Source organism: Vombatus ursinus, unplaced genomic scaffold, assembly GCF_900497805.2.
Source record: "Vombatus ursinus unplaced genomic scaffold, bare-nosed wombat genome assembly UNPS02009573.1, whole genome shotgun sequence".
Taxonomy (NCBI): Eukaryota; Metazoa; Chordata; class Mammalia; order Diprotodontia; family Vombatidae; genus Vombatus; species Vombatus ursinus.
Genome location: NW_020949351.1, coordinates 27,047,973 through 27,065,460, shown reverse-complemented (window position 1 = coordinate 27,065,460; position 17,488 = coordinate 27,047,973). Strand labels below are relative to the sequence as shown.

The 17,488-nt window shown below is 37.7% G+C and overlaps 1 protein-coding gene across 4 annotated transcripts in view; it reads left to right on the top strand.

Moving 5' to 3' along the window:
- The window catches only part of PQLC1 (PQ loop repeat containing 1), a 150,723-nt gene that overhangs the window by 79,396 nt on the left and 53,839 nt on the right, over positions 1–17,488 (top strand). For all 4 annotated transcript variants that reach the window (XM_027852430.1, XM_027852427.1, XM_027852429.1 and 1 more), the window contains one exon: positions 10,843–11,059. In XM_027852430.1, coding sequence (XP_027708231.1) covers positions 10,843–11,059 — 217 coding nt within the window. The remainder of the gene's footprint in view (positions 1–10,842; positions 11,060–17,488) is intronic.

Sequence of the window (17,488 nt, the reverse complement as noted above, 5' to 3'; positions counted from 1 at the left end):
AAAACTGGGACACTAATCACTGTTGGTGGAGTTCTACACTGATCCAACTATTCTGGAGAGCAATTTGGAACTATGCCTAAAGGGCTATCACAATGAACATATCCTTTGATCCATACTAGGTCTGTGTCACAGAGAGATTTTAAAAAAAAGAGGGAAAAGAAACTATTTGTACAAAAATGTTTATAGCAGCTCTTTTTTTGTGGTGGCTAAGAATTGGAAATTGAGGGGATGCCCATCCATACGGGAATGGCTGAACAACTTGTGGTGTATGATTATAATGGAATATTATTGTGCTAGAAGAAATGATGAGCAGGATAGATTTCAGAAAAACCTGGAAAGACTTAACTTCAACTGATACAAAGTGAAGTGAGCAGAACCAGGAGAACATTGTACACATTAACAACAGTATTGTATGATGAATTGTAAATGACTTAGCTATTCTCATCAATGCAAAGACCCAAGACAATCCCAAAGGACTCATGATGAAAATGCTATCCACCTCCAGAGAAAGAATTGATGTTGTGTAAATGCAGACTGAAGCATGTTATTTTTCACTTTCCTTTTTTTTGTTTGAGTCTTCTTGCACAAAATGACTAATATGTAATGTTTTACATGATTGCATATGTATAACCTATATCAAATGCTTACTGTTTCAAGGAGGAAGGAAGTGAGAGAGGGAGGAATAGAATTTGGAACTCAAAACCTAATAAAAAACCCAAATGTTAAAAATTGTTTTACATGTAATTAGGGAAAAAATAAAATATTAAAAAATAAATAAAAGACCATCTAGAGGAAAGGTGAATGGTGAAGTACATTAACCTCAGGGCCTTTTAAACTGTGTTTATAGTCTCAACAAAAATCTTATGCAATAAATTAATATTAGGTTTTCTTTGGCATTTGGGTCATCCTTGACTTCTCACACTCACCTCATATATCCAATCTGTTGTCAAAATTTATTGTTTCTACCTTTATAGAATCTTTTTATGTATGTTCTCTTTTTTCTTTTCACATAGCCACCAACCTAGTATAGCTTTTTTAATGTCTTTCACTTGGACCACTGTAATAACTTCCTCATTGGTCTCTCTGTCTTAAGTTACTTTCCATTCTAATTCATCTTCTACTCAGCTGACTTAAGATTTGCTAAATGATTTTCCTAAAGTCCAGGTGTGTCCATGCCATCTCTCTCTCCTCACTCCATCATTAAATTCCAACGACTCCCGGTTTCCTCCAGGATAAAATATAAAATCCTCCAGCTTTTGAAGTCCTTCTAAACCTAGCTCCTTCTTGTCTTTGCATTTTTCTTATACTTTACTCCCTTCCACTTACTCTATGGTCCAGTGACACTAGTCTCCTGGTTGTTCCTTGAACATGACACTCCATCTCTCAACCATGTGCCTTTTCACTGATTATCTCTCACACTTGGAATGCACTCCTTCCTCACCTCTACTTCCTTCAGATCTCAGCTAAAATCCCATCTGCTGCAATAAGCCTTTCTCAGTCCTTAATTCTAGTACTTTCCTGCTGAGAGATTATCTCTTTTATCATTTGTGTATGTGTGTGTCTTTCTGTCTTATTTGTACATGGTAGTTTGCATGTTGTCTCTTCCATTAAATTGTGAGCTTCTAAAAAACAGGGACTGTTTATTGCCTTTCTTTGATTTGTAGTGCACAGAGCCTAGCACATAGTATTGACTTCTCAAGTGACTTGTTGACTGGATTATTAACTTCTCTATCATTCATATTTCTGTCCCTCCTGAATACAAATATCTTTAAAGTTATCAAAGTAAGAAAATTCCAAAATAAATTATACTTTCTCATTTTAGAGATGTATATATTACATAAGTATTATGTATCTGTCTACTGCAAAATATAACATTCACTTACCACCAAAATATAATATGAAAGTCTCTAATATATCATTGTATAATATGGATAGGGGTGGGCTTAGGGACTAGACCTATGATTTTATTGGTGCAGGGTCAGAATTTACAGTCTTAGAGAGTTGCCTAGAGCATGGTGTCAAACTCAAAAGAAACAGAGGAGCATGTAAGGATCCCTGGGGTTTGCATATTGACTTAGAAAACCATGATTATATACATTATCTATGTTCTACTGTATTTTTATTTTTGTTAAATATTTCCCAGTCTTATACTACTGACCTAGAGTACTCAGTGTCACACAGCCAGTAATATTAGAGCTGGGACTTAAAACCCAGATTTTCTTGGCTCTGAGGGCAGATCTGTATCCACTACGCAACACTGCCTCTCAACTAGTATAACTGTATCGTATGCATTTATTACACACACATATATGTACATTTATATATAATATACATCTCATTAAAATGAGAGATTAGTAAAGTTTATTTGAGGATTAAGAGAAACCTTTGATAACTTCATAAGAATTCTAGATGAATTTAAGGAAGTACTAACCAATCAAGGACCATCCCATGTACTTGGAACTCTTTTTTGCCTTATCCAGGCAGGCTTATCACTTGTGATATTTCAAAAGCACAGCCATAAGTTGCTGCTGAAAAGAAGCAAGACATTTGCTATCTGTGAATCAGAAAGGAAAATCAGGCTTACTGAAAGGAATTGTTAAAGATTGTGAAAGTGTCTCATATGTTTTTCTTTAATGGGGTAGAGATGGGAACCTCTTTTAAAAAAAGGGGGGCGGTAAACATATATCAAGTTCCATTATTAACATCTGTTGTGAAAATTAGGTTTAGAGGCTATAGCCAAATAATGTAGTTGAATTTTTAACATAATGTGGCAAGGAATTTTAACATTTAGATGCTTTATATCACAGAGTATCTTGTTTAAAGTTTCAAAATATATGTTTTGCCTCTCTGTAAGCTACAGCCTTCTTATAATTTTTGTTCTTCCTTCATTTTGTTAACAAAGAAGCCAGCGTTCTGAAGTGTCTTGTGTTAGGTCCAGTGTGTGTGTAACTCCATCATGGAGGTTCTGTTACCTCCTGTGTCTTGTAGGGAGCAGAACAGTCATCTTTTCCAGTTTCATCCTAGATATCAAAAAACACAGGTCCTGTCAAGCCTTTTAGTACGTATCTATGCATATAGATATAAAAATAACCTTGAATCTTCTTATGCTTCCTTTTACTATTTCATGCCTCTCTCCCTTACTCTGAGGGAAGGGAAAGGCCCAAAGCACTTATCTCTATGAGTGATAAATGAACAGAGCTCAGGCTGTCATGGCATTTGGCACCAATTAACCTTTCAACTTGTTCATTGTTCTGCCTGGACACTGATTTGTCCAGGATTCTTGATAGTTAAATGTCACCAAACAGTTGTACTCACTTGTGAGCTGTTAACCACATTTTTATTTCCTCAATCTCCTAGGCCTGACTTTTTGGTATTTTAAATAGACAATTTCATTCTTACCAACTTACCAACATTCTTCTGTGTGAACTTTAAAAAACTTTCTAACATTCAGGTTTTACCTTTTGATTTGTCTTTTTATAGGAAAGAAAAGGAAAGGGCCATCCAGGACCCTATCAACAGTGGGATGGAAATGATAACTCTTGAGTCCTGTTTATACCTCATATATGTGTTTATAGCCACTGCCTTTGGCTCTGGAAGGTTTCCTCACGTACAAAATTGGGATAATACTTGTCACTTAGTTTTAGAACACTGTGGGAAAATTGATAAGAGTGAACTTGCCTTTAAGGACTTTGGAAATTTAAAGTATTTGGAATTTAATGTCTTTAATCTCTTAAGTGATCTTGTTCTATAGATCCTTACATCCACAGTGAAACTGCAGCTACATAGCTACTTTTTTGAATTTATTATTATTAAGAAAATCATTAGCATAGTTCTTAAGTTACAAAAATTTAAAAGCTAGTAAGTGCAATTTGTTTACAGTATGAACTTTTGTCAGACTCTTACTCCTTAGCATACACATCCATTTAAGCTCACTCATCCATTAACCTTTTTGCTTGGGATGAGTTATTTCCAAGCAAGTAGGAAAGAATGCTAATTTTTCTTTGTTGTACTCCAGACTTTTCTGGGAAAGAATGGTAGCTTTTTTTTTTTTTTAAAGAGCAAATGTGGGCTGGGTAATTTCTTTTGTACTTCTTTTCTGTACTTACTAGGTATTATACATCAGCTTAATCACATGGGGGCAGATTTTGTGGGTGGTTTTGCTGTTTCAATTTTGGTTAAATTTGCTTTAGTTTCTCAGTGTTGATAACCTTTTTAAAGGCTTGATGCAGCCAGGTTCTGTGGCAGACTGAGCACGGAAAAAGTATGCCAGGAAATCTGTCTTGCCATCTTAGTATGTATACAAATGGAATTGTTCTGACAGTCTTTCATCTTTCTGTTATGGTATTGCCATTCTAGCCTGAATAAAAACAAACAAACAAACAAAAATTTTATCTCTTAATTTTCTAGTTACCAGATTTGATTTTATTGTGGGGAAGGAGTGGGTTGGAGGAATGGTCTGGTATACTTTTCTGATAGGACATGCCTTATACCCTGTAATAGGTATACTCTTTTCTCATCACTTCCTTTTATATCCTACCCCTGTTCTTCTGCAGTCACAAAGACAACTTGTAACAGAGAGCACATTCAGCAGCTATGGTTAAGAATGTGACTTTTGTGTCAGCATAGCTGATTTGTTCAAAAGACCTTGATGGGAGTGTCAACTAGATGGAACCAGCCTCTAATCTGTGGGTTGCCAGAGCCGAACAGAGCAGACTAGAGATGGGCAGAGTCAGGAATCAAACAGAAGTTTAATTTCAAAGTGAGGGAAATGGCTTGTAAGCAAGGACGCTTGTGTCAGGGCTCCCCCCCCAGTGGGGGGGGACTTGGTTTAGTATAGGCACATCTCAGTATTTATACCTATGGCTGTGCAGTGAGCTGTAGCCCTGACAGTGAGGGGTGATAGCAACAATGAGACAAGTTTGATTCATAGCAGGACTTCATGACTGGAACATGGGTACATGTCCATGCTTGTCCGAGCTCAGAGAACACCTGGTGCTGGTCAAAGCAATACAATAATTACATGAAACAATTCTGGGATTTTGCCAGAGGGTGAAATCATCCAGAGAGTGAGTGCAAAGGATTATTGTTATGCCAAGCTCAGGGTGCAGCTTTTGCTTGCTGGGCTTTAGCTCTGGAAAACGTTGTCTCTTAATATCTTCACAGGAGAGAGGTATGTGATTCCCTGAACCTTCTTGTTTACTGTCCTATTAGCAGTGTTGTTTATAACCTTCAGTATGTGCCTTTGGAAACATTTGTGAAAGTGGATGATTGGTTTGTTTGAAACTGCTTGGCAAAATCTGCTTATATGACACACACTAGTTTAATCATCAGAATAGACACTGGCAAAATTATGGTCCAGGAAGAAAACACTGGTGGTAAACATGACATTATCTACTTAGTAGCTTAGTAGCAGACTCTTATGTGTACCTATTCAATTTCCATTCATTCTGAAGAGGAAATTAGGCACTGATGGTGCTTATGAAGGAGTTGTCTGTTTAGTTTACATTTGGAACAATACTGAGGATGCCATTTCTCATGCCAATATTTAATAAATGTTTATTGGCTGAATGTCATATATCACTTCTGAAACCTGTAGCCTTCCTTCCTTCATCATGACTACTGAAACTCAGAAATGAAGGACAGAACAAGTAGATGGCAAATATGATTCTTTTCTTAGGCCCATCATTGATTGATTTAATGTAACTCTGGGCAAGTCCTCTGTTGAGTTTCTGTGTGTCTTAGGTAAAAACAAAAAACAAACAAACAAGAAAACAAACACAAAACTTACAAAAAAACTTAAATAGTTTCTCTTTCGCTTCTCTAAGGGACATGCTTTTTGAAGATTCATTATTGAATAATGTGCTGTCTTTACTACAGAAATCTATCAATCAATAAGCATTTATAAATCTTCTACTACTGCCAAGCTCTAGGGAAACTAAGGAAGAAGTGAAGTAGTCTCCGCTGTCAAGAAGCTAGCATTCTGGGGGCGGCTCGATGGCACAGTGGATAGAGCACCGGCCCTGGATTCAGGAAGACCTGAGTTCAAATCTGGTCTCAGACACCTGACACTTACTGTGTGACCCTGGGCAAGTCACTTCACCCCATTGCCTTGCCAAAAAAAAAGAAAAGTAAAGAAAAAGCTAGCATTCTGTTCTGAGAGACCAAAAAAAAATGTTCATAATCTTTAACAAGCTTAAACCTGCCCCAAGACTTCTGGGGTACTCTGTCTAATTATAAATGAAGTAACTTCTGGGAAAGGAGAGATGCTGCCATCTGAGAGGCATCAGGAAAGGTCTCATGTTGGTAGCACTGGACCTGAGCTTTGAAGAGAATTATGCCCCCTTACTCTCTTTTTCCAGTCTTATTACACATTATTTGTTTCCATGAACTCTACAGTCTGTTCATAATGGTAGGCTTGTAATTCCTCATACACAATGCTCTATCTCCTGTCTCTGGGCCTTTGTACTAAGTCTTCACCCCATGTTTGGAGTTCTTTCCCCTTACTTTAACCTCTCAGAATAAGAGGCTTCCTTTAAGATTCAGCTTAAATGCCCCCTTCTGTGGGAGGCCTTTTCCAGTACTTTGTTTTTTAAAGTTAGCTTGTACCTGCTCTGTGTGTATCTCATAGACACACATCTCTGCTAAACCCTTTAGCCTCCTACAGTGGGAGAATAGGAGCTAAGAGATGAAAGACTGAACCAGTCCTTGCCAACTGGTGGGTGTGGTTCTTTTGCTAGTTCCATCATTGACTGATGGAGTGCAAGTTTGGCTTTGGCATCTTCCCTATTAGTATGTAAGCAGTATTTGGCACTGTGCCTGACATAATCAATACTTAATAGATGTTTATTTCATTAAGCGGTCGAGGGCTTAGGCATAGTCCCCATTTGCAAAGGCTTGGGGATGGGAGATGGAGTGTCATATGTGAGGAACAGCAAGACATATGGGTTTGCAGGAACACTGAACATGTGAAGGGGAGTAATATGTAATGAGCCTTGAAGTGAATTCTGGTGCCAGGATTTGAAGACTGGTGCCATCAATGATGACATTGATCCTTCTAGTCTCCTGGACTTAATTTTTTAAACATTTTCAATACCCTTCCACCCACCCCTGCTTCATTCTTTTATATCTAGTCATCTTCTAAGCCCTTCATCTTAAGTGATGCTTTACTTCTATAACCATTACCATCCTTACTAGCTCTCATTATCTTGTGGGAGATCACATCAAATATTTCTTAGTTGGTCTGTCTTTGCTATCTGTTCTAATCTGTAACAGTCAAGATTCTCAAACACAATTTATTATTCTAATTTCTTATTTAATTTACAGTATATATCATTTGACCCATGTACCCTAAGAAGATCAAAGAAGGAAAGACTTCTTATGTGTAAAGATTTCTTTTTGTGGAAATTAAAAAATTGGAAACAAAGTGGGTGCCCTTTAATTGGAGAATGGCTGAACAAATTATAGCATAGAAATTAATGGAATATTATTCTGCCGTCAGGCATGACAAATAGGAAAAATACAGAGAAACTTGGGTGGATTTTTGTTTTTCCTAAAGTGCAGGTCTGACCATATCACACATATCCCTCTTCACTTTAATAAAATTCCAGCAGCTTCCTGTTATGTCTAGGATCACATATAATCTCATCTGTTTGACATTTAAAACTCTTCAGAAAATGGCCTCATCCTACTCCTCCTACCTTATTACACACTCTTTCCTTCAATGCATTTATGGTCCAGCCAAGTTGGCCTTCCTGATGTTCCTCACATGAGACCTTTATCTCTCTCTCAGGTGCCTTCATACTGCCTGCTCTTCATCCCCTAAATGGACTCCCTTCTCCCTTCCATTTCTTAGAATCCCTAATTTAATTCCAGACTCACCTCAAGTGCCACTTTCTGCATGAGGCCTTTTCTGGGACTTCCCTACTGCTTAAAGTCTTTTTCTGCCCAAGGGTACTTTGTAAATGTTTTGTGTATATTAATATATGTGTAAGTTGTTTTCCCCTTTAGAATGTGCTCCTTGAGGGCAAGATTGTTTCCTGTTGTTTCACTTTGTTTTTTGTATCTCCAGCACTTAGTGCAGTGCCTTGACGTATCAGAGGAACTTAACAAATGTTTGTTAATTGAGTTATTTGTGAATTCGTGTGGAGTGAAGTAAGTGGAGCTAAGAAAACAGTGAACAGTAATAATAGTGTAAAGGAAAGTAGCATTGATGTGCGTTAGAATTCTGATCACTAGGGTGACCGTTCTTGACTTTAGAGTTCTGACAGTGAAACATACCTTCTTTTTCTTGGCGAGTAGGAGATGGACTATAACTGCAGCGTAAGGCATATGTTATCAGACATGACCAGTTTTGTTGGTTTGATTTTTAAAAGAAATGTACCTGTTTGTTTTGAGGGAGGGTTTAGTAGTCATTAGGAAGTGATAACGATGTAAAGGCTAAGAATGTTTCAATATAATTTAAATTTAGAAAAAAAACTTATGGTGGCACCTAATTGTCAGCTTTGATCAGATGTTCTCATCGAAGAGACAGCATGGTAGAATGAATAGAGAACTAGCCTTGGAGCTAGGAAGCCTTGGGTTCAAGTTCCACCTCTGACACATATCAAACATATCACACACCTCTGTCACATACTGACTTTGTGACCTGGCCCAAGTCACTTAACCACTCTGTGCCTTAGATAATTCTCTATAAAACCTCTAAATTGGAGGGAAAGTTTTGACCTTCATTGGGAGTTTCTTCACCTGAAAGTTGCCTGAGTAGCTCAAAAGAAAAATGAGATGCACATATTTAGAGATATCTCCACTCCAAATATTCATGTGAATTGTTGTGCCCAACCTGTCTTCTGAACTTGTATTGGTCTGGTTAGCCACAGTTGGACACACTGTATCTTGACCTCAACGTAGTGATGTTATTTTGGTCCTCTTTGAGTGTTAAGGACAAAAACTGTTCTAGTAAGATCACAGGTCCAGCCTTTATCCTACTAGTTTGGTTCAACCCATCTGACCAGCCCTTCTCTGTCTTCTTTGCTGACTCCTTATCCAGATCACACCCTCTAACCATAGTTATCCTTTAGGCCTCTGGCCCTCTATATTACTTCACTTAGTGATCTTATCAGCTCCCGTGGACTTTGTTACTATCTCTATCCTAATAATTCTCAAATCTGCCTATTCTGCCCCAACCTCTCTGTTGACCTCTAATCTCCCATCTCCAAATGTCTTTCAGACATCTCAAACTGGATATCTAGTGGACATCTTAAACTTAAACCAAAACTAAACTTATTTTATCCTCAAACCCTCCTCCCCTCCAAATTTTCATATTACTGTCAAGGGTACCACTATTCTCCAGTCCCTTGGGTTTGAAACCTAGGAGTTATCTTCAACTTCTCTCTCATCCTTCCATATCCAATCTGTTGCCCAAGACTGTCACTTTTACCTTTTCAACAGCTCTTGAATATGTCCCCATCTTTCTTCTGACAGTGCTCCTCCTCTGATACAGGCCATCCTCACCTCTCATCTGAATTATTGCAGTAGCTTGCTGGTGGCTCTGCTTGCCTGAAGTCCCTCCTCACTCCAAACCATCCTCCATTCAGCCGCTAAGGTGATTCTCTTAAAATGCAAGTCCAGTCATGTCATCCCCTTACTCAGTCAACTCCAGTGGCTCCCTGTTGTCTCCAGGATCAAATACTAAATATTCTGTTTGGTCCTTCATAATCTAGCCCCTTCCTATCTTTCCAGTCTTCTCACACCTTACTCTCTGACGTGTACTCTTGGATCCAGTGACACTGGCATCCTGACTATTCCAAGAACAATACACTGCAGCTCTTCACTCTAAGCATTCTTTTTGGCTGTCCCCCATGTCTAGAATTATCTCCCTCCTTATCTCTGCTTCCTGGCTTCCCTGACTTCAAGTCCCAACTAAAATCCTATCTTCCACAGGAAACCTTTCCCAACCCCTTTTTATTCTAGTATCTTCCTCCTGTTAATTATTTCCTATTTATCCTGTATATAACTTGTTTGTGCATATTTACTAGTTATCTCTCCCAATAGATTATAAGCACTTAGCACAGAGTCCAGCATAAATATTTACTAACTGAGTTTCATACTGTGTAGCCTCTTGTTGGCTTTGTAGTCTGTCTGCTGTTTTCTCCAGTATCCTTTTTCTCTATTTTACATTGCAGCTTCTGTCTTCTGGCCAAGTCAGTCTGCTTATTATTTCTCAGTACATGACTTAGATTCTGCCCCTTTTCTTTTTTCATGTGCTCCTCCTCTTTTTGATGTTTTTTTTTTTTATCACATTCTTCTAGAACCAGTTAAATATCTTGTATCCTTTCGGAAATCTCCCTAAATGCTATTTCCTTTCAATCGTATTTTGTGTCCCTTGAATACATTTGTATTAACTTCTCAAGATGTTTTCTTCTCCCCCTAAGTAGATTTTGGGAATCTTAAAGGTTGAGGCTGTAGCTTCTGTTCCTTTGCTTTCTCTCGGTAGTGCTTAGCACAGTGCATTGTTCACTGTAGGCGCTGGAAAATGCTTGTGAACAAGATTTATGTTTACATCCCTTATATTTAAGGTTTCACCACTTCTTAAAGAAACTGGCACAGCTGACCATAGGAATTGAACCTGACAGTTAATAGCATATGAAAGAGTAATGTTGCCACTGTGGTTTCCGCATGAAAATCCGTTTGTCCTGTCAGCTGAATAGAATATCAAATATGTGTGTGTGTAATATATAATGAAATTGCTCATTGGAATTTTATGTTGCCAACAAACTCAATTACATAGCAGATAAAAATTTTCTTTAAAAGTTTTACATTTCCTTCATTCTCTCCTTCTGTTGTTAGATTTTGATTTGCACTATTTCTGGCATTGGAGCAAGTTCACCGACTACGTGCAGTGTGTGTTGACTTTCACAGGAGTGACTGGATACATCACTTACCTCTCTCTTGATTCTGCTTTATTTGTGGAAATGCTGGGGTTTCTTGCTGTATTCACGGAGGCCATGCTGGGTGTGCCACAGCTCTATCGGAACTACCAGAATAGATCCACGGAAGGAATGAGGTAGGAGAAAAGGTGATTATGGGTTGTTGCTAATCATTGTTGTTTATATTCTCATTAGGAGGCAGCCTTTGTTTTATATCTCCTGATAACTACCGGGTATACAGTTGTACACAGGATACACTTTGTAAACCATATTGTAGTTTACATTCCCTGGTACTTTTAATTTCAAAGATATTTTATCTTCTGTTTTTATTGACAGAACCAAGTCCTGGGGATGGGAAAGGTAGGCCGCATTGCAAATGCAGGGGATGTGTAGTCCCAACAAAGGATGTAGTCTCGTATTACATCTAAAAAACGCAGATTTTTCCTGCCAAATAATCTTAGTCCGTGGCTCATTATTACTTTTTGATAGATCAGATCACATGATGAATGTAAATCCTCCATAGGGAATTAACATAAAAATAAGACCAAGAACCCATCTCCAGCAGGTAAGTGATCAAAGGATATGAACAAATAGTTCTCAAAAGTAGAATTGCAAAATATTAACAACTATTTGAATGATTGTTTCAATCACTAATGATAAGAGAAATATTAGACCAAATAACAAATAAACCAAATAAGGTTTCACCTCACCCATAGCAAATTGGCAAAGATGAAAAAAACACTCAATATTTAAGGGGCTGTAGAAAGATAGATAGATAAAGACATTGCCAGTGGAGCTGTGAATTGGTCTGTTTTGGAATGTGATTTGGGATTGTGACTAAAATGTTCATACACCGACCCAAAGATCCTGCTGCTAGGCATAGTACTCCAAGGAGATCAGCGATAGAAAGGTCCTGAATACACCAAGATATTCTTAGCAGCACTTTTTGTGGGAACAAAGGATTCAAACCAAAGTCATCGTTGTTGAGTAGTTTCAATTGTGTCCAACTCTTCGTGACCCCATTTGGGGTTTTTTTGGCAAAGGTACTGGTGTGGTTTGCCATTTCCTTCTCTAGCTCATTTTACAGATGAGGAAACTGAGGCAGACAGGGTGAAGTGACTTGTCCAGGGTCACACAGCTAGTAAGTGTCTGAGGCTGGATTTGAACTGAGGTCTTCCTGACCCCTGGCCCAGCACTGTATCCACTGTGCCACCTAGCTGCCTCTCAAACTAAAGTAGATGCGCATTGACTGGGGAGTAGCTAAACGAATTGTAATACATGAATGTAATAGAGTCATGTTGTATTCTTTTAAGTGGTGATAAATATTTAGCAAGAGATGAATGGAAAGATTTATATGAACTAATGAAAATGGTATATTGGAAAGGGTACTGACTGTGAAGTTAAAGAATTTGGGCTCAAATACTGCCTTCTGTGATTACTACCCACATGGAATGAGACAGAAAAAGAAACGGAATGGTCTGTAATTGTACTATGACCAAATCTGGCTTTGGAGAAGAGATTAGAAAATGTGACTCCTTTCCCTTCTCTGCAGCCTACAGTAATAGGACATTGCATGTATTGTAAGATATGGTTGATGTTTTGATTAGTTTTGCTGAACTATTTTCTCACCCCTCACCTTTTTATCCTTTATTACAACAGATGTATCATGGGATAGAGGAGGCAGGAATATATTTAGAAATGGAAGTGATATAAAAACAAAAGACATTAATTTTTTTAATTAATTTATTTTTAGTTTTCAACATTCACTTCCATAAGCTTTTGAGTTTTAAATTTTCTCCTCCTCCCTCCCCAAGATGGTGTGCAATCTGATATAAGCTTCACACATACATTCTTATTAAGCATATTTTCACATTAGTCTTGCTGTAAAGAAGAATTAGAATGAATGTGAGGAACCACGAGAAAGAAGAAACAAAACAAAACAAAACAAAAAAAGAGAAAGCAAATAGTATGCTTCAATATGCATTCAGACTCCATAGTTCTTTCTCTGGATGTGGATAGCAGACATCAGTATTATTATTTTTATTTTTTTATTTTATTATTATTTTTTTAGACCTGAGTATTTTTTAAGAAGTCTTGAAGCTTCCAGTAGAGACAGGTATAATTTTCAAACCTCTCTTCAGATACACATATGCCTTGTACAAGCTCTCTAGGTTAGATAAATGACCCTTTGAAGATTCAAAAACTTTTCCCTTTATATCCCTACTTGACCTTTTGATCTATAAACAAACTTTAAGGTGTACTTTCACTAAAGAATTTCTTCTCTAAAAAACAGCTCCCCCTTTCCAATAATCTGTAGGCAATCTTCTTGCAAAATAAGAATCCTTTTGAAGTTCAAATCAGTATATAATGTTACAGTTGAAAGAAACCTTAGTTTAGATTATATCATCTAATCTAATGTCCCCTCAGTGTATGGTTTCTTTTAGTGGTATATCACTATTTCTAGCTGTTTAGCCCCTTTGCCTAAATGCTTTCAGTGATGGAGAATTCACTACCAACAACCTAACACTACCTTTAGGAAGGACCATATCCATTCTTTACTTCACTCATGCCTGAACCCTTTCCAGAATTCTCTTCCTCATCCCCAGCCTTATTGTCCACTTGAGAAACCTCTGCCCTGTGGTATGCCTTTTCTCATTGGTGAATCCCTTCTCAGAACTATCCTCAAAGTGGATATCCACTTCCTGCAGATAGTCTTTCTGGAATCCTTTTCCTCCTCCTTCTCATTGCTACATTGCCATCCTCAGAAAACTTCTCCTTCCTGTGCCTTTCCACCACCTCACTTTGTGGTTTCCCTTTATGTGTTGTCTTCACCATTAAAATATAAGTTTTTGAGGCCAAGAACTGTCTGTCCATCTGTTTTCTAATAAGGCAATGTGGTATCATAGAATAGAGCACTGGATTTGGAGTCAGTACCTGGGTTCACCTCTCATCTCTGAGGCTAACTACCAGCCACAGTAAATTCTTAGGCCTCAGTTTTCACATTTGTAAATGAGGGCCAGGTGGCCTCTGAACTGTAGGTCTAGGATCTTGTGAAACTAAGGCAGAAACAGCCCACTTCATTTTTGGGACAAATCAAGTTGTTTAAGAAAGTTTAGTCTTAAGTTAAACCAAAATCTGTGTCCCCATAACTTTCACCCATTAGTCATATTGTTGTTGTTATTTGTCCTTTGTTCTCAAAGAGGACCAATGATATCACAAGGGTGATGTCTTAACTTTCCAGTGGATTGGATTTAAGTGAGGCAGAATGGTGCAAAAGTTGTTGGCCTCACTCTCCCCTCCATCATCAGTCCTCCTCTGTTGTGTGTATATATATATATATATATATGTGTGTGTATATATATAATACACACATACACACATTTATTTATATGTTATCTTCTCCATTAGGACACAAGCTATTTGCTAAGGCTAGATTATTTCATTCTTCGTAATTACTTTGTAGGTGCTTAATAAATACTTGTCAATTGCTGATTTAGTCATCATCTCAGACTTTCAATATTAGAATCAGCAGCATGTGATTATCTTGATCAACCTTCATTTGATAATGGTCATCCCAGTCACATCCTCCTGCTTATGGAACTGAATTGAGACCTTGGAGGTGGAGGGATGGAAGGTGTGCTAGTGGTTAATTGGTACTTGCAATGTGAGTTGAATGATGGTCCATACAGGTCTAGTAATTGGTTTCCCAAGATCTATTCCAGTGTCCAGGTGGCTTTCCTAAAACTAGTCTTTGTTTCCAAATTAAGGAGATACACCATGTACAAGCCAAGAAACCATTGCAAATAAATAGCATACAAATTAAGTTCAACAAACATTAAATATCTACTGTGTGCAAGACAGTGTTAAAGTTCCTCTGGTGGAAACTTCATCAAGTTTCCCTCAAATTTTCCGAAAGTCTGCCTCTTCACTGAAGCTGGAATTTTATCTCTTCCTTCATTGAGCCTCTTACTATTTATAGACTGAATCATTTATATGGCATCCATAACTCATCTTTATTGGAGTTGTTTATGTACATTTTATCTTCCTGAGTAGATCATAAGCTTTTGGTAGAGCATGGATTGCTGTTATTTTTGTGTGTATGTGATCTTTTCTCATCCCAATGTGTCCAGTATATACCTACTCAATAAAAACCTATGAAATGAAAGAAATCCTACTTGGGTTTCCTTCCCAATTGTCTTTATATTTATCAAATATAAATCAGGAGAATAGAACATAATGGATTGATTAAATCTAGAAATTCTTACTCCTTTCCCCCTCACCAAACAAAATGATTAAAAAAAAAACCTTACCTAAAAGAAACTCACCTTAGAAACATGAGAAATAAAGAATTAGATAATTTGGAAATTGATCAAGAGAAAATCTTGTTTTTCAGTAGGTGAGTGGCAGAGTTTTGTAATTAGCCTAATGGAGAGAGTATTGAGAGTATTACATTAATCTGAAATGTCCCAACAAACCACTTGAAGTCTGTGCTGCTTTGCGTAGCTACAACTTCGCTTTTGTTGGTGCTGTGCGTTTCTACTGAAAATTTGTCAGATTGAGCTTCTTTGTTCTCAGCGAGGAGAGTAGGAGTGAGAAGAGTATTCTGTGCCTAATTACTTGCCCTGGAAATATTTGGGTTTTGTAAATGTAGTGTTAGAATAATTGTGTGGTGGATTTAGGGAACATCATGTTTTGGGATACTTTTAATTCTTAATACCTGACTTGATGATGATAATGAAGTCATATCCATTTGTCATGGGGTGATTATCCCAACCTCTCATCTCATAATCCTTGGCTTTTGCCATTTCTTTATTCTTTATCATTCTGCGAGGTGTGGAGCAGTGGATTTAGGATAGGTGGGCCAGTGTCTGGATTTCAGTTTTTCTATCTTTGCTGTAATAGATGTAATAAATAATTGATAGTTGTTTGGGAATTGAGGTTCTCCAAATAATTAATGATGAATTTATAGCATAATTGCATATGCTTTATAAAGGCAGCTTTCCTGTGAAAAGACACATATCCATACCTACTTCTGTCATTTCCCTATTCCTCCATAAACCTAATTCTTAGTATCTTTGATGTAGTTGACTTCAGCTAGATGTATTTGCATCTCAAAGTGGAACAGTTTCCATGAACTTTGATACTAAGTACTCTTCATAGGAAATTTGTGACTACCTTTCCCCCAGCATCACCCTTAAGCATGCTTTTTAAAAAACAAAGATTATTTAAAAAGCATGTTTTTCAAATTTGTAATGATGGAATTTGATCATAGACATTCTCCATGTAGCACATATGGAAATACACATCAGTTGACCTGTAAACAGCTTCAGCATCCAGCCTTTCCCCTTTTTTGTTTCAAAGCCTCATTTTGTTAACTTGAAGGGAGCATTACTGTTGGCATACCACTGAAAGCCTGGCTACTTATGATCACCTCTCACGTGAGGAAGATTGTTAACTAGGTGACAGATCCTTTTTGAGGAATTTATAGGTGGTCAAGATGCCCCCCTTCTCCCCCCACCCCTTTTCTAAGCTTTTCAGTATGGAGAAGTAGCACTGGCAGTCCCACTCACCAATCCAAGGAATACTCCAAGTATACTCCATCAGTCTACTAAAATGAGATTCTGGGAACAGAGCAGAAGGGTATGGGCATGGTGATTAACAAGAATGAGAGCTCTCTAGTTTTTCTTTCTGGGTCCCAGCACAGAATGCTATAGCTACTAGCAATTCCTCAGGAACAACATTGTAGATATCTTCTGGTTTTGTGGGTGTGTGTGTGTATGAGACTCACAGGCATTCTGAAGGCACTTAACAGCTGTCAATCTGAGACTGTAAAGTGTCAGAGGATAAAAGTCCCTTTCTCTTTAACTTGCTTGAACTGTACCTTAGCACAGGACCATGTGTAAGAGAAGCTTAGTAAATACTTTTAGTAGTGGGATGAAACAGGGCATATCCTGAGATAGTGATATTGCACCTTCCTTTCTTATTTAATGTTTACCTGAAATGTAACAATAATTGTTTTTGAGGGGTAAGAAAACTGTGATGTCCCTAAAGATAAAAAAGATTTTCTGGAAGGAAGGAGACAGTGATCAGTGCCAAAAGATTACTTTAATATTTTGTGATAGTTTATATATTTTCAGGGTGGGTGCTTCTTCTGCCAGTGCAAATGTCCTCTTTCTCTTTTGTTCTGGAACTGAAACTTTTCGGGAGACCTAGTTGAAATGTCATCATCCTAATGGTTCATTTTTTATTTGCTAACTAGGGTTGGGCCACCTTAGTACTCCTGCCCTATTCTATTTAATTCAATTTAGCAAGTTTTTTTTTTTTTTTGGATACCTACTAGGTACCAGGTATTATGCTAGTTGCGATAGATAAAAAGACAAAAATGAGAAGGATTCCTCCCCTTCAAGGAGCTTACATTCTCTGAGGCATGACTGTTCAGTCATGAGTAATGCTGAGAACATTGGTACTCATCCACTTAAGGCAGGAGCACAGACCATCTACTATTTTTAACACTTCCTTTTGGATGTCATCAGGGATTGTCACAACCACTGTGATTTACAGTTGCC